General features: G+C 32.3%; 2 protein-coding genes across 9 annotated transcripts in view; both read left to right on the top strand.

Annotated features, from left to right (window-relative positions):
• The first annotated feature begins 4,719 nt into the window (after positions 1 to 4,719).
• LOC100254826 (pentatricopeptide repeat-containing protein At1g32415, mitochondrial) lies at positions 4,720 to 8,164 on the top strand. 2 transcript variants are annotated; one of them, XM_019220909.1, is made up of 2 exons: positions 4,720 to 7,374; positions 7,785 to 8,164. In XM_019220909.1, exon 1 carries the CDS (start codon positions 4,760 to 4,762, stop codon positions 6,989 to 6,991), a length of 2,232 nt encoding a protein of 743 aa, XP_019076454.1. In that variant the 5' UTR covers positions 4,720 to 4,759; the 3' UTR covers positions 6,992 to 7,374; positions 7,785 to 8,164. The 2 variants fall into 2 exon arrangements, with proteins under 2 accessions (XP_019076454.1, XP_002269187.1); XM_002269151.3 differs by having other exon boundaries at positions 4,720 to 7,495.
• A 9,300-nt stretch (positions 8,165 to 17,464) lies between these two features.
• Positions 17,465 to 24,010, top strand: part of LOC100249696 (uncharacterized) — a 105,668-nt gene continuing 99,122 nt past the window's right edge. For 2 of the 7 annotated variants that reach the window (XR_786247.3, XM_010654125.3), the window contains exons 1-2: positions 17,468 to 17,608; positions 18,211 to 18,746. Coding sequence is in view for 6 of the 7 variants with exons in the window: in XM_010654125.3 (XP_010652427.1) it covers positions 18,279 to 18,746 (468 nt within the window). In the remaining variant the exon portion in view is untranslated. Of the gene's footprint in view, positions 17,609 to 17,799; positions 17,861 to 17,988; positions 18,747 to 24,010 lie in introns of all 7 variants that reach the window. The other 5 variants (XM_019221277.2, XM_010654130.3, XM_010654129.3 and 2 more) reach the window with 5 other exon arrangements.

Genomic DNA, 24,010 nt, shown 5'->3' with positions numbered 1-24,010 from the left:
TGCGCCTAAGGTTTCAGTTATGAGCGTCACTCTCTTTACCAGCCATTACTCCCTTGTTTTTTCTTCCACATGGCTCCTAGGCGAGAGTCAGCTACCTCTAGGGTATAGGGCAAGCGCCCAGCTGAGCCGTCTCAGCCGGAGGCTCACTGAAAGGTGAGGTTTGACACCACCATGTTCAATTCTGTGGAGGACTACCAGTAGTACAAGCAACACTTTTCTCAAAGATGAGTAGTTCCAAGTAGAAATATTAATTTTCCCCAACTTCAGCATTTCGGATTCGAAAGCATTTTGACTAGGATGGGTTAGCTGCCCGTGGTGACTATTTTGAAGTCGATTTTTCTTACTTTTGTGCGAGCATTTTATTCAAGGGTGACTTATGGCATGGGTGGCCCTATCATTTCTACCATAAGAGGAATCAAGATCTGTCTGGACCTAAAGAGCATCTGCCGCATTTTCGATATTGCTCTAGTTGGACTCAGAGTGTATGAGTCTAAGATTTGACCCATTATGTCGAGATTCGAGTCTAGAGAGGCCATTAAGAGGATTCGTGGTCTTCCAGACACCTAGGGAATGGGCAAACCCTCGGTCCACAGCTTGATCGTCATCAGTAGAGTGTTACACCATATGATATGCTCTATCATTCTACCATAGGAAGGACACCGACAGGAGATCTCTTATTATGAGGCATTCCTCATTGACCCTATTCTGACGGGGAAACAATTCCATTTGGGATACTTGATGATGATGCACATGATCTCATGTTGCGAGAGCACGACCTGCGTACTCCCCTATAGTGGCTTCCTCACCAGAGTGTTCAAGGATGTCGGCATTGACTTGAGCAAAGAGATAGACTTTGAGGCCCTCAGCGCTTATGATACTTATGATGATCAGTCCATGGGGGGAATGAAATTTGAGAAAGCCCCAGATGGTTCTTGGGTAAGGAAAGCAGAGAGAGCACCTGCACAGGCTCAATGACAGGGACAGAGACATCCCGAAGTTGAGGAGAAGGCCGAGATACGAGAGATGGAGAGTGGAGTAGACCCTCAAAGTGGCTATCAACAAAGAAAGCCCGAGCTTAACATTCCTTCACTTCAGTCAGAGGGTGTTCAGTTTGAGGCTACCTTCTCTAAGCCGATAATGTTTGAGCCAACTTATACAGTGGGACCATCTACTCAACCATCATTCACCGAGCCTTCATCTGAACTTATTTTCACTGAGTCTCCTCACATTGAGATACCACCTCATCAAGCACCTTTTGCTCTTGACCATGCTCTTTGGATGGATCTATCTACTCAGATTAGCTCTCTAGGCACTCGCATGGAGGAGCTTACTATAGTCAGTGATACTCGGTTCTACTCCATGGAGGATCGCATGGATCAGTATCAAGTTGGTTTCATCTCACAGTTTGAGCATTTCTAGTAAAGGATTTAGCATATTGAGGATCGCTTGGAGGGTCATCATGAGAAGATAATGGCTTACCTACACTCTATGTTTCCACTTCCTCGGCCTTGATTTTGTAAAGACTCTCTTTGTTCATTTTTTATGTTGCCAAAAGAGGGAGATATTTAGGATCTAGGAGTCTATAGGAGACTTACATGCATATCTTTGTCATATCATTGTTTGGATTGTACATTTGACTTATAAATTTGACTTATATATGATATGTCTGTATGTTTGATGACTTAAATTGTTTCTTATTGCAAATTCTCTCTAGCATGTCTTGATTATCTTATTTTTAACTTTGTAAATTTTGATTGTTGATCCATGATTGGTTTGAGGGGGAGATTCTTCTTCTCCTAGATAACCAAGGTTTGTCATCATAAAAAATGGGGAGATTATTAGCCCAAGGGTTCTCCTAATCAAGTTTTGATGATAACAAACCATGGTTTAGTTACTAATTGGTTTGAATTATAAAGAATTTCAGGTATTAATTTGGAATTTCATCAAATGACCTAATGGATGCAAGATCAAGACTTTTGGAAAATCGTTAATCATAGGAAACAAATGTAAAATGAATCCATGGGTGCACTTAGGATTTACATATCATTTCATGCATCTTTGAAAAATTCGGTTTATTCTTTAAAGTTATAGTTTCATCAAAACCTGAGTTTTATCAAATGAACCTTAGGCAAATCACTTCAAAATTGGCATATTAATTTACCTAAAGACCTTGACTAAGTGTTAGAAGAGAAAAAGACCAAAAAAAAAATATATATATATATATATATATAGGTTTTCGAGCCAAAAATAGTGAGCCGGTTTTAGGCACTGGCCAATCGGTTAGGGGTTCCGGTAGACCGGTTCCCTCTTCCCGGTCGAAGTCCAGTCGAGGAGTGCAAAAAACACTCTCTCTCTTCTAGTAGCCTTCTCTTCCTAGTTGAGGTATTTGCCTTCCCGTTCAACCTTCGGTCGAGGTCCGATCAAAGGTAACGGTCTCCTACCAAACATTAAATACTCCAACGGGTAGTGAATCGGTCGACCCCCAGCTTGACCGGTTGACGCTATTTTTTGGTTTTCTTGGCTCCTGAGGTTAGAAACCTATAAATAGAGAGCTCCACTTCATTTATAAGTAAGAGAATACCTGTATTTATTTGTCTTTCCACTTTTTATTACCTTAAAAGCTCTCATTCCTTTCTTGGTGCATTAAATCTTCAATTGCATATCCTTTAGTGCACCTTTGTGATTCATCCTAACCTTAAGTTGTATTTGAGTCTTTGTTGAGCTAGGTTGAGATATTTTTATTTGTTAGTTGAGTGTTAAAGCCTTCAAGTGAGTTAAAACTTGAAGAGATTGTGTAAGGGCCCATTGGAGCCGGAATTCAAGTGTTGATTGGAAGCTTGGTTGAAGCTTCAAGTTAGTGGAACCCTCACTCGGTTAGGAGCTTGAGGAGAGTAGACATAGGCAAGGAAGTGTTGAACCACTATAAAATCTAAGTTTGATTTCTCTAACTTTATCTTATTTTATTTGCTCATCTTGTGTTTAAACTTATTGTGTTTAAAAAGTTTTTTTTAATCCCAATTCACCCATCTTCTTGGGTGTTTTGTCTTTTAAAGATTAGTCTTTATTTTCTCATAAATTCTATTATAAAATTGGGTGAATCCTTATTGTAATTCAAAACTTTGAGCCAAATCCTTTCTAAATTGGCTTGAAAAGGTTTTTAAAAAATAATTAAACAAGTTGTTGGAAATCGGAAGTTGTTATGCACTTTTGGGTGCAACTAGTTAAGGGTGACCTAAACTAGTCGAATTGACTAGGGTACCAACTCAATTGGTTTGGGCCTAACTAGTCAAGGACCAGTTAAGAGTGCAGTTTTCTACTCTCTCCCAATAGTTAGTGTCTTAGTGGTTGAGGTTTTGGATCATCTAATCAAGACCTAGTCAATGGTCGATTAAACCTTAAAACTTCAGCAAAACATTAAATGCTTTAATGGCTAGTCAACCAGTGATATTGGAGGGTGCAACCGGTTGTTAGAAGGTTGGAATCTCAAATCGAAAGTTGTTATGTACTTTTAGGTGCAATAGGTTGACAGTGACCTAAACTAGTCGAACCAACTAGGGAACCGACTCAACTAGTTAGGCTTAACTAGTTGAGGACTAGTTGAGGGTGCACATTTTTCTTCTCTCTTTTCCAATAGTTAGTGTGTTACTAGTTAAGATTTTGGATCGTTCTATCAAAATTTGGTCAATGGTCAATCAAACCTTAAAAATATCAACAATTATTTGCAAAACATTAAATGTTTCAATGGCTAGTCAACCAGTCAAATCGAAACTTGACAAGTCAATGGTACTTTTTCTGTGTTTGGGGGATTTCAAACTTACTTTCTAGAAATTAAAGAGTTGTATTTATTAAGTAAAGACCACTTGCATCGAATTACGAAACATTTACTTTCTTATGCATTAAATTTCAATTTACACATTCTTAAGTACACCTCAAAATACATCATATTTTTCTCTTGTATTATGAGTTATATTTATTCTAAAATTGGAAACATTGGAACCTTTATTACTTATTCATTTTGAACAAAGATACTTCAAGTTAGTAGAATACTTTAAAGGATTGTAGTGCTCATTGAAGTCAGTAAATTCAATTCTAAAGTTTGAAGGCTTGTGCTTGAAGTTTTAATAGCAGAATCCTCGCTCAAACAAGAACTTGACATAGGCAAAGTATTGAAATCTCTTCTTCCTTCCTTTAACCTCGCTATTATCTAACTTATTAATCATTTGTTATTTGCTTTTAGATAAATATTTTCGAAAAGTTTTTATCACATCCCTTCCTCCTTATCAGGTGATTTTTTTAATCTAAGTAGCCATTTTTTCACACTTCCAATTTAAGAAATGGGTTTTCCCAAAATGAGGTGGATCCCACATTTTACTTTAGTTTCAAGTGCAAGTCATTTGATTCTCATTGAATCAAGTAAGTGCATTGTTCCATTAAAAAAATAATAAAAAAGAGAAAAAAAACGCACATTCATGCTACGATATCATCAATGAAGGTGAGATTGTTATAATCGAAACAACAACCATTTTGTTATATTTATCCCTTGAATTATATATAAAAAAATGTCATTAAATATTTTTTTTCCAATTTAATAAATATAAGAGAAAAAATATAAAGAAGTAAAAGTAAAGAAAATAAAAATATATAAAATTATTTTTAAAATATTAAAAATACAAAAAAAACATAAATATAAACAAATGTTCCTCTAGGTTGGGAGAGTTATTTGGTACTTGAAGAAGCCGTCACTTTTAAAAGACGGTTAATGCCCGCCTTTAATTTCAGAGCCTTCATATTCTCCCTTTCAAGCAATCTGTATTGTCGTCGGTTCCATGTTCACCGATTCAAACCGCAAATCCCATTATCCGGTACCCATTACTCCAAACTCAGATTTGATGATTCCCAGATCCTCGAATGCCTCTCCCAGCAGCGACTTCGAGAAGCACGGCATATGCTCGATGAAATGCCTAACAGAGGCGTCCTGGATCGTGTTGTCTGTTGGACCTCGTTGCTCTCAAAGTTCTCAAAAAATGGTTTCATTGATGAAGCGCGAGCTCTGTTTGAGATCATGCCCGAGAGAAATGTTGTCACCTATAATGCGATGCTGTCAGGTTATGTGCAATGTGGGAGATTAAGTGATGCTTGCCGGTTTTTTGAAGAGATGCCAGAGCGGAACGTTGTGTCATGGACTTCACTGCTTTGTGGATTAGCAAATGCAGGGAGGATTGGTGAGGCGAGGGAGTTGTTCAATGTGATGCCAGAGAGGAATGTTGTTTCTTGGAATTCAATGCTTGTTGGGTTGATTAGGAGTGGGCAATTGGAGGAAGCTAGGCGGGTTTTCAATGAAATGCCAGTCAAGAGTCAAGTTTCTTGGAATGTGATGATTGCAGGGTATGCTGAGCATAGTAGAATGGAAGAAGCCAGAGTTTTATTTGATGGAATGGGAGATCGAAATGTAGTTACTTGGACGAGCATGATTTCTGGTTATTGTAGGGCTGGTAATGTTCAAGAGGGGTATTGTTTGTTTCAGAAGATGCCCGAGAGAAATGTTGTCTCTTGGACGGCCATGATTGGTGGTTTTGCTTGGAATGGATTCTACAAAGAGGCCTTGTTGCTTTTCCTTGAAATGAAAGGTAATTATGACATGAAACCAAATGATGAGACCTTTATTTCACTGGCTTATGCATGTGCTGGAATAGGTTTTCCTCATCTTGGCATGCAGTTTCATGCTCATTTGATAATTAACTGTTGGGACTATGATGACTACGATGGAAGGCTATTTAAGAGCTTGATCCACATGTACTCAATGTTTGGCTTCATGGACTTTGCATGGTATATATTTTTCAGGAACTCAATGAGCTATAATACTCAATCTTGTAATTCTATGATTAATGGATATATTCGAATTGGACAGTTGGAGAAGGCCCAAAGCTTGTTTGACACAATACCCGTCCGAGACAAGATTTCCTGGACTTCTATGATCAATGGTTATTTTAATGTTGGTCAAATAGCAAAGGCATGTTATCTGTTTAATAACATGCCTGATAGAGATGCTGTCGCGTGGACAGTAATGGTATCAGGGCATGTTCAAAATGAGCTATTTGCAGAAGCTACCTACTTATTTTCAGAAATGCGGGTTAAGGGGGTTTCACCTCTCAATTCTACATTTTCTATTCTGCTTGGAGCTGCAGGTGCAATGGCCTATCTTGATCAAGGCAGGCAGTTCCATTGCCTGCTGATGAAAACACAATTTGAATTCGACTTGATTCTTCAGAATTCCTTGATCTCAATGTATGCAAAATGTGGGGAGATAGGTGATGCATATAGCATTTTCTCAAAAATGATTTCCCGGGATTTGATCTCTTGGAATTCCATGATAATGGGGTTTTCACATCATGGGCTAACAAGTGAAGCTCTAAAGGTCTTTGAAGCAATGTTGACATCTGGGACACACCCAAATTCTGTTACCTTTTTGGGCATTCTGTCAGCATGTAGCCATGCAGGTCTACTTAACCAAGGGTGGGAGCTATTTGATGCTATGAGTGATGTGTTTGCAATTCAACCTCAATTGGAGCACTACGTTTGTATGGTTAATCTTTTGGGCCGAGCAGGGAAAGTGGAGGAAGCAGAAGAGTTCATTTCGAAGCTGCCTTTTGAGCCAGACCTTACTATTTGGGGGGCATTGCTTGGTGTATGTGGGTTTGGTATGATAAATACAGGGGTTGCCAGACGTGCAGCCAAACGACTCCTTGAATTGGATCCTTTAAATGCACCAGCCCATGTAGTGCTCTGCAACATACATGCTTCAATTGGTCAACGTGCTGAAGAGGGACAGTTGAGAAAGGAAATGGGATTGAAGGGGGTGAGGAAGGTTCCTGGATGTAGTTGGATTTTGCTGAAAGGGGAACCTTACGTGTTCTTGTCAGGAGATAGAATACACCCACAAGCTGATGAGATGTTGTCACTCTTATTTGGGACTGAAGATGAATCACGCTGAATGCAGCATGAGCCTTTATTGTTTGACTGCAAAAATTTTGGTGACATTGCCAAAAGTAGACCATAACCCCCATCATTGATGTTGGTTGGAGTTGGAAGGGCTCTATAATTGAGAGTTTCCCTTTTATCTTTAGACTAGAAAGTCACATACTGCACAAATGCATAGCTCTCCTGTGGTTATGGAGAAGAAAGGTTATGATAAAACATCTTTTTTGAAGATTCATATCTTTAATTATCAGCAGATGGTTTGCCCATGCAGAACGAAGAACAATGACTATCAGTCAGAGAAAGCAATATAGTTCAAATTCTGGAAGAAATGCATGTCTAAATGGAAGCTGTTTTGGTTGTAGAATATTACTATTTAAAGAACAAGCTTCCTCCATGGTGAGAAGAATGGCATCCCAGTCTACCAGTGCAGTCTTTCAAATTCAAGAACTATGATGCTATCTGCTTCTCTCTCTTTTTTGTTGGGCTTATGATTTCAACATCAACATGTAGGATATAGGTAATTTTAGTGCTTGATGTATTTCAAAAGTCCTTTTCTACAACTCAACCCAATGATTTCTCTTCTCTCTTCCAAAAAGGGTTGATTTTGAAATGCAAATCTTTTATCATATGGCTTAGTTAGGCCCAACAACTTTCTTTTCTGCCATGGGGGGTAAACTTCCTTTTTCCATTAAAACAGCCAGATTTATCCAGTTTTGTCTCTTTGTTCAACCTACTGAACAGATTTATTCAGATAAATCTTCGTCATTCTCCTTTCTTAATGATGTTTATTTTATAAACCATGGCAGATTTGCTTCTCTCAACATTCCAAGAAGGCCTTTGGAGGAGAGGACGGCTGTTTCTCTTCCTGATTCAGATGACATAGTTCTGGGCCCGTTGTATCAGAAGAACATTTCCATAAGCCTTTAGATACTCATGCTCTCAGGGATTTGGATGAATCAGTTGAACTTCGAAGACAAAGGTAATGCTTCTTAGTGCTTACAATACTAATGAAGCTTCATTTCTCATTAGCTTTTAGCTTAAGGGTAATCCATGTTTTGGTAGGTATGGTATAATTAGTATTGTAATCTAACATGGAAATAAAGAAAGCTCTGGTCTTCCCCATTGTTAATAAAACTAAAGAATCTAATCTTTTGAGTAATTGATAATTTTATTGAAAGAAGTTAAAGACGTCTTGTTTGGCCACATGATTTAAAAACATAAACAAAAAATTGTTTTTAAAAAATTATAGTACTTTTTGGCAATTGTTCTCATTGTTCTTATATAACAATTTTAAAAATAAAGTGAAAGAAGAATAGTTTTAGAATAAGTAGAAGTTTCTTTCACTTTTTTAAAAAACAAAAAAAAATGGAGAATAATTAAAAAAAACCATGAAAATTGAATAAATAAGGACATGAATTCTTTCTTCATTTGTTCTTTCTCCTCCAATCAATGCCAAAAATCTTTAAATGTGATCTCTTTTTTAATTATATATAGGGTTTATTACACTTTACCTCACTAACTTATAACGTGTTTTGCACATTGCCCTCTCGAATTTAAAACTGAGCAATGTACCCCTCATGCCTTATAATTGCATGCAATGTGCATTTTTTAAGTGATAGTGTTATCTTAATTGGACAGAAGGCGCATATGCTCTCCACATGACCTATTTAAGTGAGGGCAAAAGTGTCATTTCAATTAAAAACCCTAACCGAGCCCTCTCTCTTATACCTTCGTTCTCCTCCTCTTCCTTATTTCTTCCTCCCAAATTGCAATCGAAGCATAGCTAAATCCCCAAATTGCAACCAAAGCATATTAGAGAGTGAAAATTGCAAGAAAATGGTGATGATGTGACATTTTTCTAAACTTTTCTTTTCCTCATCTTATTTTTTTTATTCTTCTCTCTTTACTCTTTCTTTCCCCTCCACTTTCTACTGAAAATTACACGTTATAAAAGTATGGGTTGATGCTTTAGGGTTTTTTTTCAAAAAGCTTGATTTTTCCCTAAAATTTCTTCAAAATTTCCCCCAATTTTCTGAAACATCAAAACGAAACCTTAACCCTAAAACAAAATCATAACATAAAAACGAAACCCAACCCTAACCCTAACTCTGTGTTGTATACATGTATTGTGTGATTTGGTTGTTGTGTTAGATTTGTTTGATTGTTGTTGTTTTTGTGAATTTTTGCACTTTGTTTGGTTGACAAGAAAATCAAACGATTTTTTTCCTTCATAAATTTTGAATTTGAGACTATTTGAATTAGTTGAAGTGTTTTTTTAACAATATTTTTATTTTTTTGGTAAAATTTTTTGAGTTTGATTTCAATCACCATAAGATTTGTAATCTTGTTCATTGGAATTCTAGTTTCTTAGGCCAAAATTCTAGGAAAATTCCAGTCAGCTATCGAATGAGGAAGAAAAGGGTTAGGTTGGGGATTTGGGTGTTTTGAAATGAAATGATTGTTTTTCCTTTGCACAGACGAAGAACTCATGTTTTTCCGTCCAAAAAAAATTAACATCATCTCTCAAAAAATGCACATTTCATACAATTATAAAGAATGGAATGTGCATTACTCGATTTTGAACTCGATGGAACAATGTGCAAAACATGATATAGGTTGAGCGGTAAAATGTAATAAACCCTTATATATATATTCATATATTTAAAATTTTTCTTTCAACTTGTTTGAATTTTTTCATTCATTAAGCTAATAGATTCCAAATCAAACAATGCTTGGTACTATTAGGAATATCAAATCATGTCATTCCCTGTCCTAGATCAATAGAGTGCGTGTAATATAACCCTAAGTTTCCCTAAATCTAACTATAATAGGAGCATGACATTCAAAAACCAATATGATAAACAGATCTAGAGAATATAGAAACCATACTTGGATCTGGATGTTCCTAGATTGATTCTAAGTCAATGAGGTTCTCGAAAACACTGTAAAGCTCATTTACCTAATGTTCTTCCACCTGATCTCTCCTCACATGGGTTTAGGCATGAAAAAAGTGTTTTTTCCTCTTCTTGTGGCTCTTTGGAAGACAAAATGACAAAGGTTTAAACCATAAACCCTTAAAGGGGTTACATAAGGCTCCTTATGGACTTGAGTGACTTGAGTCCACATTTGGCTTGAGTTACCTAATTCAGTCCACCTGAATCCTAATTAATTAATTAACCTTATTGGGCTTTAATTAATTAATTAATCAAATCTAGAAAGTTAATTCATAAAATCTAGTGCAACCTTGCACTTATTACAAAAATACCCATATGTACACTTCTGAACCAGAAACCCAAATCACTCAAATAAAATGTGTCTCCATAAATTAGTAGCTCAAGCGGGGACCATTGGGACCCATAGGAAAATGATCTCTCTCTTAGAATCTAATTCTAAAGTTTATTCAATATTTTACTAAAGATAGTCGATTGCACTTTAGTATCTATGAAATTACAATAAAGCGAAACTTAGGTCTGTGACCTACTATCCACTACATGTAAATTCCCCATGAATTGGTGTTTGTAATCTAATAAAGTAATGTTATCAACCTACTAAAATTACATTTCTAATCCTTGAGTTACAAATCCACCTATTATGTGATTAATTGATATATTCTAGCTCCAATGAGCATATGTCAAAATCCATTGAAGAAATTACAAAATCATAGTCTTTTTTATCACATGTCTTTTGGATCAAATAAGAGGACACACTATTTCAATCTTGTGAGATATCATAATGCCTCTATTAAGAATAGTTGTTGTCACCAACCTCCATCAATAGTGATCCAATCTGTAGGGATATATGATCATATTAAGGTCTCACCCATAGGTTAAAATCTCTTGTTAATTTTGGCATAGGTTCAATATCCTCTCAAGGTTGAGAGTTCATACAGTATAATAGTTTGGTGAATCATGACAATCAATTGTCTTACGTCATATGATTCATCGTAAGTTTTGTTCAATGTGTAACCATATACACTAGTGCACTCACTATAGAAACATCATCCCGATAGATAAGATAAGTTGTCCTTCTAATTAGGAAGTAGTATACTATAATTTTTACTGTATTGCCTGAATTCATGAATCAATTGTAAATAACTCATCATTTTGTAAGGAACTTGTGACTTATATCCTCTGTGCAACTTCTAATGCATCAAAATCATGCACAATGTAAGTAATATAGACATGTATACTCAGATAATTAATTAATGCAAATGAGATATTAAAAGGAACTAAATACATAAATCAATAAATTTATTAATGAATCTAAAACTGTTATATTATGGTATGCTTTCTAAGGCCTTATCCCAATAAACTCCCTATAGTATGCTAGAGATATATCTAACACCAAAGTTATCCCTATGACCATCAAATACTCTAGTAGATAAAGTCTTCGTGAAGGGATTTGGCAAGTTCTATGTAGAAGCAATATTCTTCATAACCACATCTCCTCTCATTACTATCTTGTGTATCAAGTGATATTTACTCTATATGTGTTTACTCTTTCAATGGTTTCTTGGTTCTTTAAATTGTGTCACTACCCAACAGTTATCATAAAATAGTACCAAGTGTGATGCAACCAAGGGTACTACTCCAAGTCCCATTAGGAATTTTTGAAGCCAAACAACTTCCTTTGTTGTTTCAAACGCAACAACATATCCAGCTTCCGTAGTGGAACCAACAATATTGGATTGGTTCACACTTCTCCAACTAACAACCCCACCACCTAGAGTGAATACAAACCCGAAGGTAAACTTGCGATAGTCTCAATCAGACTGAAAGTCTGAATTCGTCTACCTAAGAGGTAACAGCGCATCACAATAATACACTAATATATAATCTCTTGTTCTCCAAAGATACTTGAGTATATATTTTATTGTCATTCAATGCTTTATACCCAAGTTGGACTGATATTTACACACCATCTATACAATAAAGCAAATATCTAATCTAGTACATAAAATTGCATACATATGACTATTCACTACTAATGCATAAAGTACTACCTTCATACAACATTTCTCCTTAGTTGTCTTAGGACAATGATCCTAAGAAAGAAGTACTCTATGCTTGAAAAGTTACATACCTTTCATGGAGTCTTGTATCACATACTTATATTGCATTCCAATATTTTTTATTTAAAAAAAAAATATGAAATTTCTTTTATGTTTAACAATATTCATGATTAAAATATTTAAACTTCATAAATAATTTTTTTATATTATATTATTCTACATATAAAAATAATTTTTATATATAACAATATATTTATTAATATTATTTTACAATATATTTTGTAAATAATTTTTTTAATGACACATTTAATTTTATAATAAAAAAAATTTATTTTTCAAAATAAGTAATATAAAAAAATAAAAATCGATAAAAATAAATAAATTTATGATACATGTGATATGTATATATTATATCTTAACTTAGGATTAACATATCATATATAGACATAATATAAAAATAAGAGTGGACAATATATCCTATCATTTATCATATTTCATATTTGGTAGTACATATGATATGATAAGTGATTATATATATATATAATATTTTCAAGGAGATATGATGTCCTTGAATATCATATCCAATGCAATAAAATATGTTATATCATACTTGTATTCGGTTTGTAACATGAATAAAAAGATAAAATGAAATACATATTATTTTTCAATTTTAGATATATATTTAAAATAAAAAGTATTTTGCATTTAAATATTTGAAATAAAAAAATATGAAATTTCTCTTACATTTGATGTTATTTAGATATTGTTCAATAATTTAAAAATTAATAAATATTTTTTTAGATTTGCCAATAATATAATATTTAAAAATTATGAATAAAAAATTTATATCATGTTATTCAATATATAAAATAATTTATATATTGCTATTATTTTACATTATATTTTATAAAAAAAAAATTAGAAATTTAATTTTTTTATTGATTTTTTTTATTTTGAAAAATAAGTAATACAAAAAATAATAATAAAGAATTGATAAAAATAAGTAAATTTATATGGGATATCCTATAATTTAACTTATGATTAATCGTATTTTATGTTGAATGGATATGAAAAATAAGGTGAATTATATATTTCATAACTTATCTTATCTCATATTTTGTTGAACATATAATATAATATGATAAGTGATCATTACAAGCCTCATATAGGATATGATACGATGTCCCTTCTCTTATCTTATCTCATACTCTATCTAATCAACTAAACAAGACTTAAGACTATATTTCATTATAAGGATAAGATATAAATATCATAACGTATTTCATTATATAAGAATGTACATGTTAAGATATAATTTTCAAGAGGATATGATATTTTAAGATAGTATTTTTTAATGTAATATGTTAGGTTATACTTATATTTAGTTTTTAAAATAAAATAAAATGGAATATATAATATTTTTCAATGTTTAAAATGAAAATTATATTGCAGTTCAATATTTTCTATTTTAAAAAAATGAAATTTCTTTTTCATTTAATAATATTCATGAATAAAATATTTAAACTTTGTAAACAATTTTTATTATTATTATGTTATCCAATATATATATTAATATTATTTTATAAATATTTTTTGGTTGTTTTTTTTACTGCAAATTTAATTTTATTTTACAAAATAAGTAATATAAAAAAAATTCCATGGATAATATATCACACAATTTATTTTATCTTATGTTTGACTAAATCCATCACCAACCTATGTTTTCTCTTTTTTTTTTTTTTTATCCTATCCTATAATGTATCCAACTGATCAAATACAGGTTAAGGGTATAAAAAATAATAAAAATTTTTCGAGAAAGAAACCCAACACTGAGTCTAATAAATCAAAAGCAAATAATAATTAGAAAACATAATAATTTAATGTTTGCTTTCATGTGAAACATTTTCAAGTACAAAAAGGTTATTATTGGGATTCTAGCATGACTTCAAAGATGGCAAGGAGGTGTCTTTGAGATGTTTCCCAATCTACTCTTATAGTTTATTCAAAATAATTCTCATCCTCGTTTTATTATAAAAATTAAATTAGAAGGATATGAGAAATTTCTATACCTATCTCAGCCCGTTTAACATTAAAATAAATATATTTTATAAATAATTAAATTATTATATTTTTTATAACTTATTTTATTAAAAAATATTTTATTATTTTTATTATTATCTATATATTAAAAATAAGAAAATAAAAATTAAATTAAATTAAATTAATTTTTTATATTATCGGAGTTGGACAAAACAATACTCAAATATATCCCGAATTTAAAAATTAAAAAAAAATCTCAAACATGTTTTAAACCTATTTATTTAAATTTCAAATTTACTACGAATATAAAAAAAATGTTCAATTGTCATCCTTAATGATTATATATATATATATATATTGTGTCTAACTAAAAACTACAATAATATTAAAAAAGACAACATCAATTAGATAATGTTTTATATATATATATATATATATATATATGTAATTCCTATCATATTATATTATACTCAAGTTTGATTCATTTATACGACTTAATTCATCTTATTATACTTTGATGTCGTTTATAATCTCATTTGTTTGTAGTTTGTGCTATGTATTCATATCTTTATTGAATGACTTATATTTTATTTGTATATTTTGAATGGGTCGTATTGAAAGTTGCATTTGTACCAATTCAATGTATAGTATTTTTTCTTTTATTTTAACTTGATGGGGAAGGTAAGGTTGAAAACAATAATGAAAACACTTCTCGAAAAAGGTGGCAAAAAGCATGTGGATGTGGGAAGTGGGAAGGATGTCCGCATTAACTGCCTACTTCAATGCTTTGCTCCACGGCCCTCCTTTGACTTTACGCCAATCTCACCTTTGCCTCTCCTATAACCCAACCCTAATCTTACTCCATAATCTTTTCTTTTGTCAACTTAATAAAAAAATTATGTTGGAGTGCCTTTGAAGGTATTTTTATTGAAGTGTTTTTAATGAAAGTGTTTTTTTTAAATAATATTTTTTTATAGGAAAATAGGCTATTTAGTGTTTTTTTAGATGATACTATGATTTTTTTTTAATATTAAAAGCGATTTTTTAAATTTTTATAAATGTTTTCTAAGTTTTATTAAATATCTAATTTTATTTTCAAAAAATATTTTTTTGGGTTAAAAATGCTTCTTAAAATCATGCCAAATAAAATCTTAATAAAATTATTCAACTACGTTAAAAAATTAATAAGTTATAATAATAAAAATGCTATTAATTGAGTATGAATTAAGAAAAAAAGTTAAGAAAAAATAATTCTAAAAAATAGTTTTTGATAACGACTTTTGAAAACCAAAATTTAATATTTTTTATAACAAAAGCCTATTTGGCAAGTTGAAATATTTTTAACCCGTTTTAAATAATTTTAAATAGTTTTTTAAAATAATTTTTATATTCAATGCTTTATTTTTAATCATTTTACATATTTATATAATTATTTTATAAAATAATGCTAAGAAAATAAGTGAAAATAATAAAAAATAACTAAAAGATGTTATTTGAAAACAATTTATTTTATGTTTTTAATAATAAAAAATGAAAAATGAAAAGTTTTTTTTTTGTTTTTGTGTTATGAAAAACAAAAATCTGCTCTCGAAAATAGTTACCAAATAAATACTTAATTAAAATGATAATTAAAAACTCAAATTTAAAAATCTAACCCTTCATTAATTTTAATCTCCATAAAAAAAACAATTTTTCTTCATTATATTCAAATAATTAAAATGGTGAGGGATATTTATCAATTTATGTCATAAATGGAGTTAAATTTATATATTTGAGAATTACTTATTATTTTTAACCCATTAATTATTCGGAACACCACTATAAAGTAATTCAACGGTCGAGATCAAGGAGGACATACACATCAGACGCGTGGGACATTCCTGGCAGTGGACCCCACAGATTTAATGGTTGATAAGTGGCTATGTGGATTACGCTGCAAGCGTTGCATTGAATTTCAAAGTCAAAGCACTTTCTCGTTAATGGAAGTTATTTGTACTATATATTTTTAATTGGTTGCATTGAATATCATGAATACCCTCGACATTTTTGCTTAATATCATTGACCCCCCTACTTTTTTTATTTATTATTCTATCCTTCCAATTAAGGCTTTAATATTGTTTGGAAGTAATTCTATGAAATTATTTTTATTAGTAATTTTTATTAAAAACACTTTTAAGGAAAATCATTAGATGTTTGTTTATAAATCAAAAAAAGGGTTTTCGTAATGCTACAATTATATATTATATATTTTTCAAAGAATCACTTATCAAGTGTATTAGAGTTTGATGACTCGAATTCTATTTGATCTAACCCGATAAGAATTCACGATATGAGATATGTGATAAATCTATAATTATGAGAAGTGGTGGTAGTGGAGAGATTAGGCCGATATGGGGTAGAACTTTGCCTCTATTTATATGATGTATAGTTTTAGATTTATGATGATTATATTTTTACAATAGTCGTTTGCAATTCTTTTATCTTGTACCAATATTTTGATATAGTGGATTTCCTTATCTTCTATCCATGATTTTTCCTGGTTTTTCATGTATATATATATATATTTTTTCTATTGTCTAGTTATTGTGTAACAAAGTGATTATCTATAAGTTATTTGAAATAATTGTTCAAATTTTTAAAAAATTTCCAAATATCCAATTATTAAAAAAAAAAAAACTTTTAAGTATTAGGAATTACCTTTAGTTATTTTCAAAATCAGTACCAAATGAACTTAATTTTTTAAGAAAAATGAAAATTATTTTCTAGAAAAATAAAAATAAAAATTAGAATAAAATCCAACAATTTTTTTTTTACAAGAATACGAAGATTATAGATATTTATATAAATAAAACATTATCTTTTAAATGGAAAGGTGCTTTGAAGGTATATATTGGTAATAGTGTATTAAAAATGAAAATGTTTTTCTGTTTTAGAAAATAGAAAAAATGTAAATATTTTATAAAACCAAAAATTTCATATTTTAGAAATAAAAAATGGAAAATTACAATATGGTGAGATGAACTAATAGGGCTTATAGTGAGAATTTTAAGATTTGTATAGTAATTATTTTCGAAAATAATTATAAAAAATAATTTTTAAAAATAGGTTTTAAAAATTGTTCTTTGTATTTTGTAAAACAAAAATATATTTTTAAATGTGTTTTTGAAATAGTTTTTATATTTAGTATTTTTTTAATTATAGCACGTATTTGTACCATTATTTCTTAAACATTCATCTAAAAATAAGTGAAAGAAAATTAAAAGAAACACTATTTTTTAAAAAAAAAAAAAAAATTTAATTACCAAATATGTTTTTTATATTTTTTTTAGCTGTTAACTTACAAATCTTATGTATTTGAGGTGAGAGTGAATAGATATTTGAGAAACTACAGTTGGGTCCAGTGTCATTTACCATAATTGCCAGGGGGTTTTCTGATATTGAGCATTACTTCCGTTGCCTTTTTTCCGTTTTTGTTTCAAGAAGGCATACTGGAGATTCATGTGCAACCTCTCCTCTCATCCCATCACCACCCTTCTATTTTTAGGACATTTCTCTGAAACCCTAGAATCCCAAACCAGGTACCTCTATTTCTCTTCTTCTCACATTCTTCTCATTTTGCTTTTGTTATCTTCATTTTTGTCCTTATAGTTTGCTTCTTCACATCCTTGTGATCATATTGATATGCCATTCACGATGTTTGTGCAATGCTTGGGTCTTAAACTTGATTTTTTTCTTGGTTTATTGGGATTAATGGGGCGGTTACATTCAGTTTTGTTCCCGGGAAAAGAATGACGGGAAGGGAAAGAAAGGAAAATGTTGAATCTGTTCTTGTAAGCATTACTGTTGATGATCTTCTCCTCCTCCTCGTCGTTGTTGTTGCATTGTTTGAGGTTATATTGGAAAATTTAGCGTTTCTGAATATATATATATATTTTTTGTTTTGTTTGCATTCAAGCAGGATGCATCTGAATTATGGATAGTTTTTAAGACGACTTGAATGCGGTTGAATTTCTTTAGGAAATGGGTATCTGCGCATTTTGAATGTCTTTGTGATTTGGGTATGGGTGGGATTGAGAATTGGCAATCATAATAAAGAAATTTAATTCGAGGTTTGTTTATGTGGGTAATTTAAATTCGGTTGATGTTTGGAGAATGGGCTGAAATTGGTTACATAGTGCAGATGTTAATCTGGTGTGGAAGTTCATGTTATAAAATTTTGTGGAAGGTGTGATTAAATTGTGAATAAGCATGGAAGATGAGCTAAGGGTTGATAAAATGGAAAGAACAGAAGATGCCGGTGAGCTAAGTGGTGTTAAAATGGAAAGAAAAGACGATGCCAATGAACTACAGGGTGTTAAAATGAAAATAAAAGAAGATGCTGAAGCACCGGATGACCATTCATCATCAACATATCGGGTCTTGCAGCATATTTCAGAGGAAGCAGTTAGAGTGGCTGGTGGAGCAATATATAGTGTTTACCCAGGCAGTTCAAACATGCCGCCGCCAGCTTTGGGTCCGGGGCACAAACGAAGTCAAAGTGAAGTTGTGACTGGTAAGCACAGGCGAAGTAATAGTTTCCATAGATGGAAGTCTCATATGCAGAGGGCTTTGCGATGGGGTAGCAATCCACAAGATCAAGGTTCCCAGTCAACATTCAATCCTGAAATATTGGCTAACCAGAAGCGTCAGTGGTATCAGCTTCATTCTAAAACTCCGGTATGCTGTCTAACTTTTAATTGATTGCATTATTTATTTATGCTGGGTTTGTGAAAACTGTCAATTTATAGGGTGTTAGGTTAGAGAAACAATGATAAAATTTGCTGCATAATTTTGTCCTGTTGATGATATTTCTAGAACTGCTATTTTCATAAGCAAATACCAATATATGAAATATTCTTTACCAAAAGAAATGTCGGCCAAGTAGGAATTTTCGTGACTTTCCAACCATCTTCACCTTCACTCAAATTGCATTAAGTTGGTCTTTCATCTTATTGTGACAGACACCTCCACTATACACTTCTTCTCTGCACATACCTTTAGCTGTGTACACGATTTCTCTAATATGCCAACATCAAGGTAGTCAGTTCCATATTCATCAGAAATTTAGGTTTTAAGTTAAGGAATACAGAATGAGCATCCATTGTCTCTAATCCTATGTTCACGACACTTGGTCTTTCAAATCCTTAATTCATGCCACTAGTTTCTTGTGCCTTACGGGCCCCCCTGGTGTGTCATCATTGCCTCATGTACCAAGGGCCCTCATGCACCATGATCTCTCATGTGCCACAAATATTCCTTGTTTGCTTTCTAGTAGATCTCCATTGATTCAAACTTTTCATCTACTTTTACTGCTTCCACCTCACAGAATTCAGTAATTGTATGGGGGGATCACGCTTCTTCTAGATCCATTGGATGCATTTCATGTATTAGATGCTTATTAGAGAACAAATGAATCAAGATGCAACTATTTTTTTTTTTTTCAATCTTCTTGTGTATTTCAAATCTTCTGTACTATCTCTATCTTCAACCTAAATATTTTCACTAGCTCTTCCAATAATCTTCACCTTATAATTAGTATTATTTAGAATTGAATTAGGATTAGTATTTGTTAGAGCCAAATTAGGATTAACTAATTAAGTTATAAGACAATTATATTTAAAGTCATAATATGTTATTGGAATCCTAGTAGACTTTAGATTTCTTAGAGAAGTCTAAATAAGGTCAATCGATGTAAATTAAAGCAATTGATTAATGATTAATAATATTATGTTATTTTGCATATTTTGCAAATTTCAATGGTGAGACTTCATTGATTTTCTTTTAAGTGAGACTCTTAGAAGGCTACAGTGAGAGTCTAAGGTTTTTATCTTTTCTTCTTCTTATCTTCTTTCTCTCTATTTTATTTTATTTTATTTTGCTACCATAAATGTTATCCTATGTTCCTCTCCTTAAACCTTGGAAAAAAAAAATCCTAGCCCACCTAATTGATTGTAGGCAACCATTCTAGGGTTGTCCTACATTAGTTTTGATATTAAAGTAAAATTTCTTAGCTCAAAGGCATATGTGATTGAAGAGCGGAGCAACTTATGCAAGCATGAGTTCTAACAATATTGCAAACAATCAAGATGCCGCTACAATACTCTTAGTGGAAATTTTAATCACACAACAATCCCATCAAGATGTTATAGTACAACTAAGTAGCAAACTTGATGAGATCATGAAGTTATTAGAAAAGAGTCAAGAAAAACACCAATTGAAGATGAGATTGCAAACCATCAATTTAGACAATTGTCAAGTAGATCACGTGAAGACCAAGACAATTTTATGATGAGGAATAAAAAAGGGGCAAACTCTTTGAATAAGATGATGATGTGACAAAAAAGGTATGCCTTGAAGTTGCTGAATTTTATGGAAAATTAATCCAACAAATTTTCTTGATTGGATTATGTCAATGGAAAATAACATTGATTGGTATGCAATGCTCGAAAATAGAAAAGTTCATTTTGTGAAGACAAAGTTGAAAGGAGTAGCATGTCTATGGTGGCATGATATTGGGAATCAACTTTATAGAACTGACAACACCTATAGAGACATGGGATGAAGTGGAGTTGAAGATCAAGGAGCACTTTCTCCTAACTGATTATGAAAAACTCATTTACACAAAATTGTTTTTCTTTGAACAAGTTACTAAGTCCGTTGAAGAATATATTAAAGAATTCCTTGAGTTGAGCATTTAGAGTCAAGTTCGGGAAAGTGATACTCAACTTGTAGTCCATTATAAAGCTAGAATTTGCATGAAGATTGAACTTGAGATGATAGCTTCACACACTTATATAGTAGATAATGTCTATCAACTAGCCCTTAAAATAGAAGAAGGCCTCAAGTTTCGGGTTTCCAGACATCCAGGTTCCCAAATTGGGAGCACTTTCTCCAATTGGACAATAAGTAAACCTTTAAGCACAACAAGCTTTAGAATTTCTAATCATGCGAATGGTGGGGGCAACAATCAACGTACTTTGAATGTGGCAAGTAGATATGGTAATAAAGGTAAAACTTTAATGAGTATTAGAGATAGAAAAGTAGATGTGACTCCTTTATGCTTTAAGTGTGGTGGGTATAGTCATTATACTATTGTGTGCCCAAGCAAAGGTTGAAGAAATTTGAGAGAGAAAAAAATGCTTCTCTTATTTTTCACTCAACTTCCAAACTGATTCTTGCATCAATATTTATGCATGACTGACCAAGGTCATTTGGCTTAGGAAAAAAAAATCTAATCCTTGATTTTAGGAGAGTCTCTCATAAAATCAAGAAATAAAATTAGAATAGGAAACAATTGTATGCAATACAGTTGTGCGGTATAGCTGGTGGTACAATTGTGTGGTACAACCTTTTAGATTTCCACACTCCCCCTCAAGCTAGGTTATAGATGTTGATCATTCCTAGCTTGGATCTCAAGTCTTCAAAGTTGGCTCTAGAAAGTGCCTTGGTAAGAATGTTTACTATCCAGAGAGTTGTTGGAGTGTAAACTAATGTAATTGTTCCTTCTTCTATCTTCTCCTTAATAACATGACGATCTATTTTCATATCATTTATTCGATCATGATGAATCCGGTTCTTAGCGATACTTATGGAAGCTTGATTGTCACATAACATCTTCATAGAATCTTTTACTGAAATTTTCAGCTCATTTACGAGTCTCTTTAGACACACTCCTTCATAAATTCCATATGTCATAGCTTTAAATTCTGTTTTTGCATTGCTCTGAGCTACAATAGATTGTTTCTTGCTTCGCCAAGTAACCAGATTCTCCTATACATAGGTGCAATATCCTGAGGTTGATCTTCGGTTAATTATGAAGCCAACTTAGTCTGCATTTGAAAAAATTTCAATGGTTTATCTTCTATGTTCTTTTGAAATAGAGTCCCTTTCCTGGAGTCATTTTAAGATACCTTAAAATATGATACACAACTTTCATAAGTTTCTCGGTTGGATTGTTCATGAATTGGCTAACCATGCTAACTGAAAAACAATGTTTGGTCTTGTGTGAGAAAGATAGACGAGTTTCTCCACAAGTCTTTGACATCTCCCTTTATCCACTAGAGCGCTTACTTTGACTATTCCTAGTTTAGTAGTGTAGTCCATATGTGTGTTTGCAGGTTTACGAACAAGTATCCCGGTCTCCTTTAGCAAGTCTAGGACGTACTTACGTTGGGAGACTGCAAGACGCATTTTTCATCTAGCAATTTCCATCCCAAGAAAATATTTAAGATTCCTTGGATCTTTAATTTTGAACTCATGGGTAAGAAAACTCTTGAGCTTGCCTATTTCTTCATCATGATCTCTAATCAAGATTATGTCATTCACATAAACAATGATAATGACAATTCTTCCCTCAGCAGTGTGTTTTACAAATAGAGTGTGGTCAGACTGACACTTGAAGTAACCAAACCTCTTTACAACCTTGGTAAAATTATCAAACCAAGCTTGAGGAGATTGCTTGAGAGCATATAGGGATTTTTTTAGTTTGCAGAGTTTGTTGATGTTTGTCTCAGTCTCAAGACCTGAAGGAATTTCTATGTAAACTTCTTCTTTTAAGTCATCATTGAGGAAGAAGTTCTTGATGTCCAGTTGATAAAAAGGCCAATCTCGGTTAACAACTAACGACAACAGAACATGAATTATGTTTAATTTGGCAACTAGAACAAAGGTTCTTAGTAGTCAATTTCGTAGGACTACGTAAATCCTTTAGTAACTAGCCGAGCTTTGTATACGTCAACACTCCCATTTGCTTTGTATTTGACTGTGAAGATCCACTTACTTCCAACCGAATTCTTTTCTTTTGGAAGTTCAACAAGTTCCCATGTCCCATTCTTTTCAAGAGTTTGAATCCCTTTCTTAATGGTTGTCTTCCATTCAAGTATTTGTAGGGCTTCCTAGATATTGTTAGAAATCCAAATAATGTAGGGCTGGTAACAAAAGCCTAATAACCTAGTGACAAACTCTTATAGGAGATAAAGTGATGTAGGACAACCCTATGATGGTTGCCCACACTCAAAAGTAGGTGGGCAATGGTTTTTATTTTTGGGGTGTAAGGAGAAGAATAAAGAATAAAGTTTATGGTAGAGAAAAAGTAAAATAAAATAAATAGAGAGAGAGAAGAAACGATGAAGAAAATATGGAAACCTTAGAGTTTCACTAAGGCCTTTTAGGAGTCTTACTTAGAAGAAAATCGATGGAGTCTCATAATTGAGGACTGCAACATTTACAATAAAAAACATAATGTTATTAATATCAATCGATTCATCCCATTGATTTACATCAATTAGCTTTATTTATAGGCTTCTCTAAGAAATCCAAAGTCTATCAGGACTCTAATAACCTATTATGACTCTAATTTTAATTATTACATTCAAAGTCTATTAGGAATCTAATAACCTACTATGACTCAAATTCTAATTATATTATAATTGAACTAGCTAATCCTAATTTGACTCCAACAAATACTAATTCTAATTCAATTCTAATTAACATTTATCCTACTTAAAGTTTATTTATGTCTTCTCTTTCCTCTTTGAATAGACTTTAAAGGAATTTCCCTCATCAATTCCCCCCGCTTGAAAGAACTCGGCTCCAACGAGTTAGATGCTTCATATAATTCATAGAGATTGGGGTTAAGCTTCTGAAAATTCGTTGGTGTAATTCATGTATTTTCAAAGTGTGGTTTGCCTTGGCGTTTCACAAAAAAAATTTGGTATCCACCTTGTTGAGTAGACACACGTTGATCATCAAGAATATGCTCGATCTCAAGATGTAGGCTAAGACTAGGTGGTAACTGAAGATCCAAATCTTCCACATTAAATATTGGATTAAAATGCAATTTTGAAGGAAGCTCTAATAAATATGCATTTTCACCCAACTGCTTTAGTACCCAAAGTAGACCAATTTTCTTAGCTTGAAGCTTTTGATATGTGCTCGGATGA

Source organism: Vitis vinifera, chromosome 7, assembly GCF_030704535.1.
Source record: "Vitis vinifera cultivar Pinot Noir 40024 chromosome 7, ASM3070453v1".
NCBI classification, from domain to species: Eukaryota; Viridiplantae; Streptophyta; class Magnoliopsida; order Vitales; family Vitaceae; genus Vitis; species Vitis vinifera.
This window is presented reverse-complemented; position numbering and strand designations above follow the sequence as displayed.

Excerpts from the sequence above, each read along its gene's own strand:
- LOC100254826 (XM_019220909.1), top strand. The coding sequence starts at position 4,760 with ATGCCCGCCTTTAATTTCAGAGCCTTCATATTCTCCCTTTCAAGCAAT.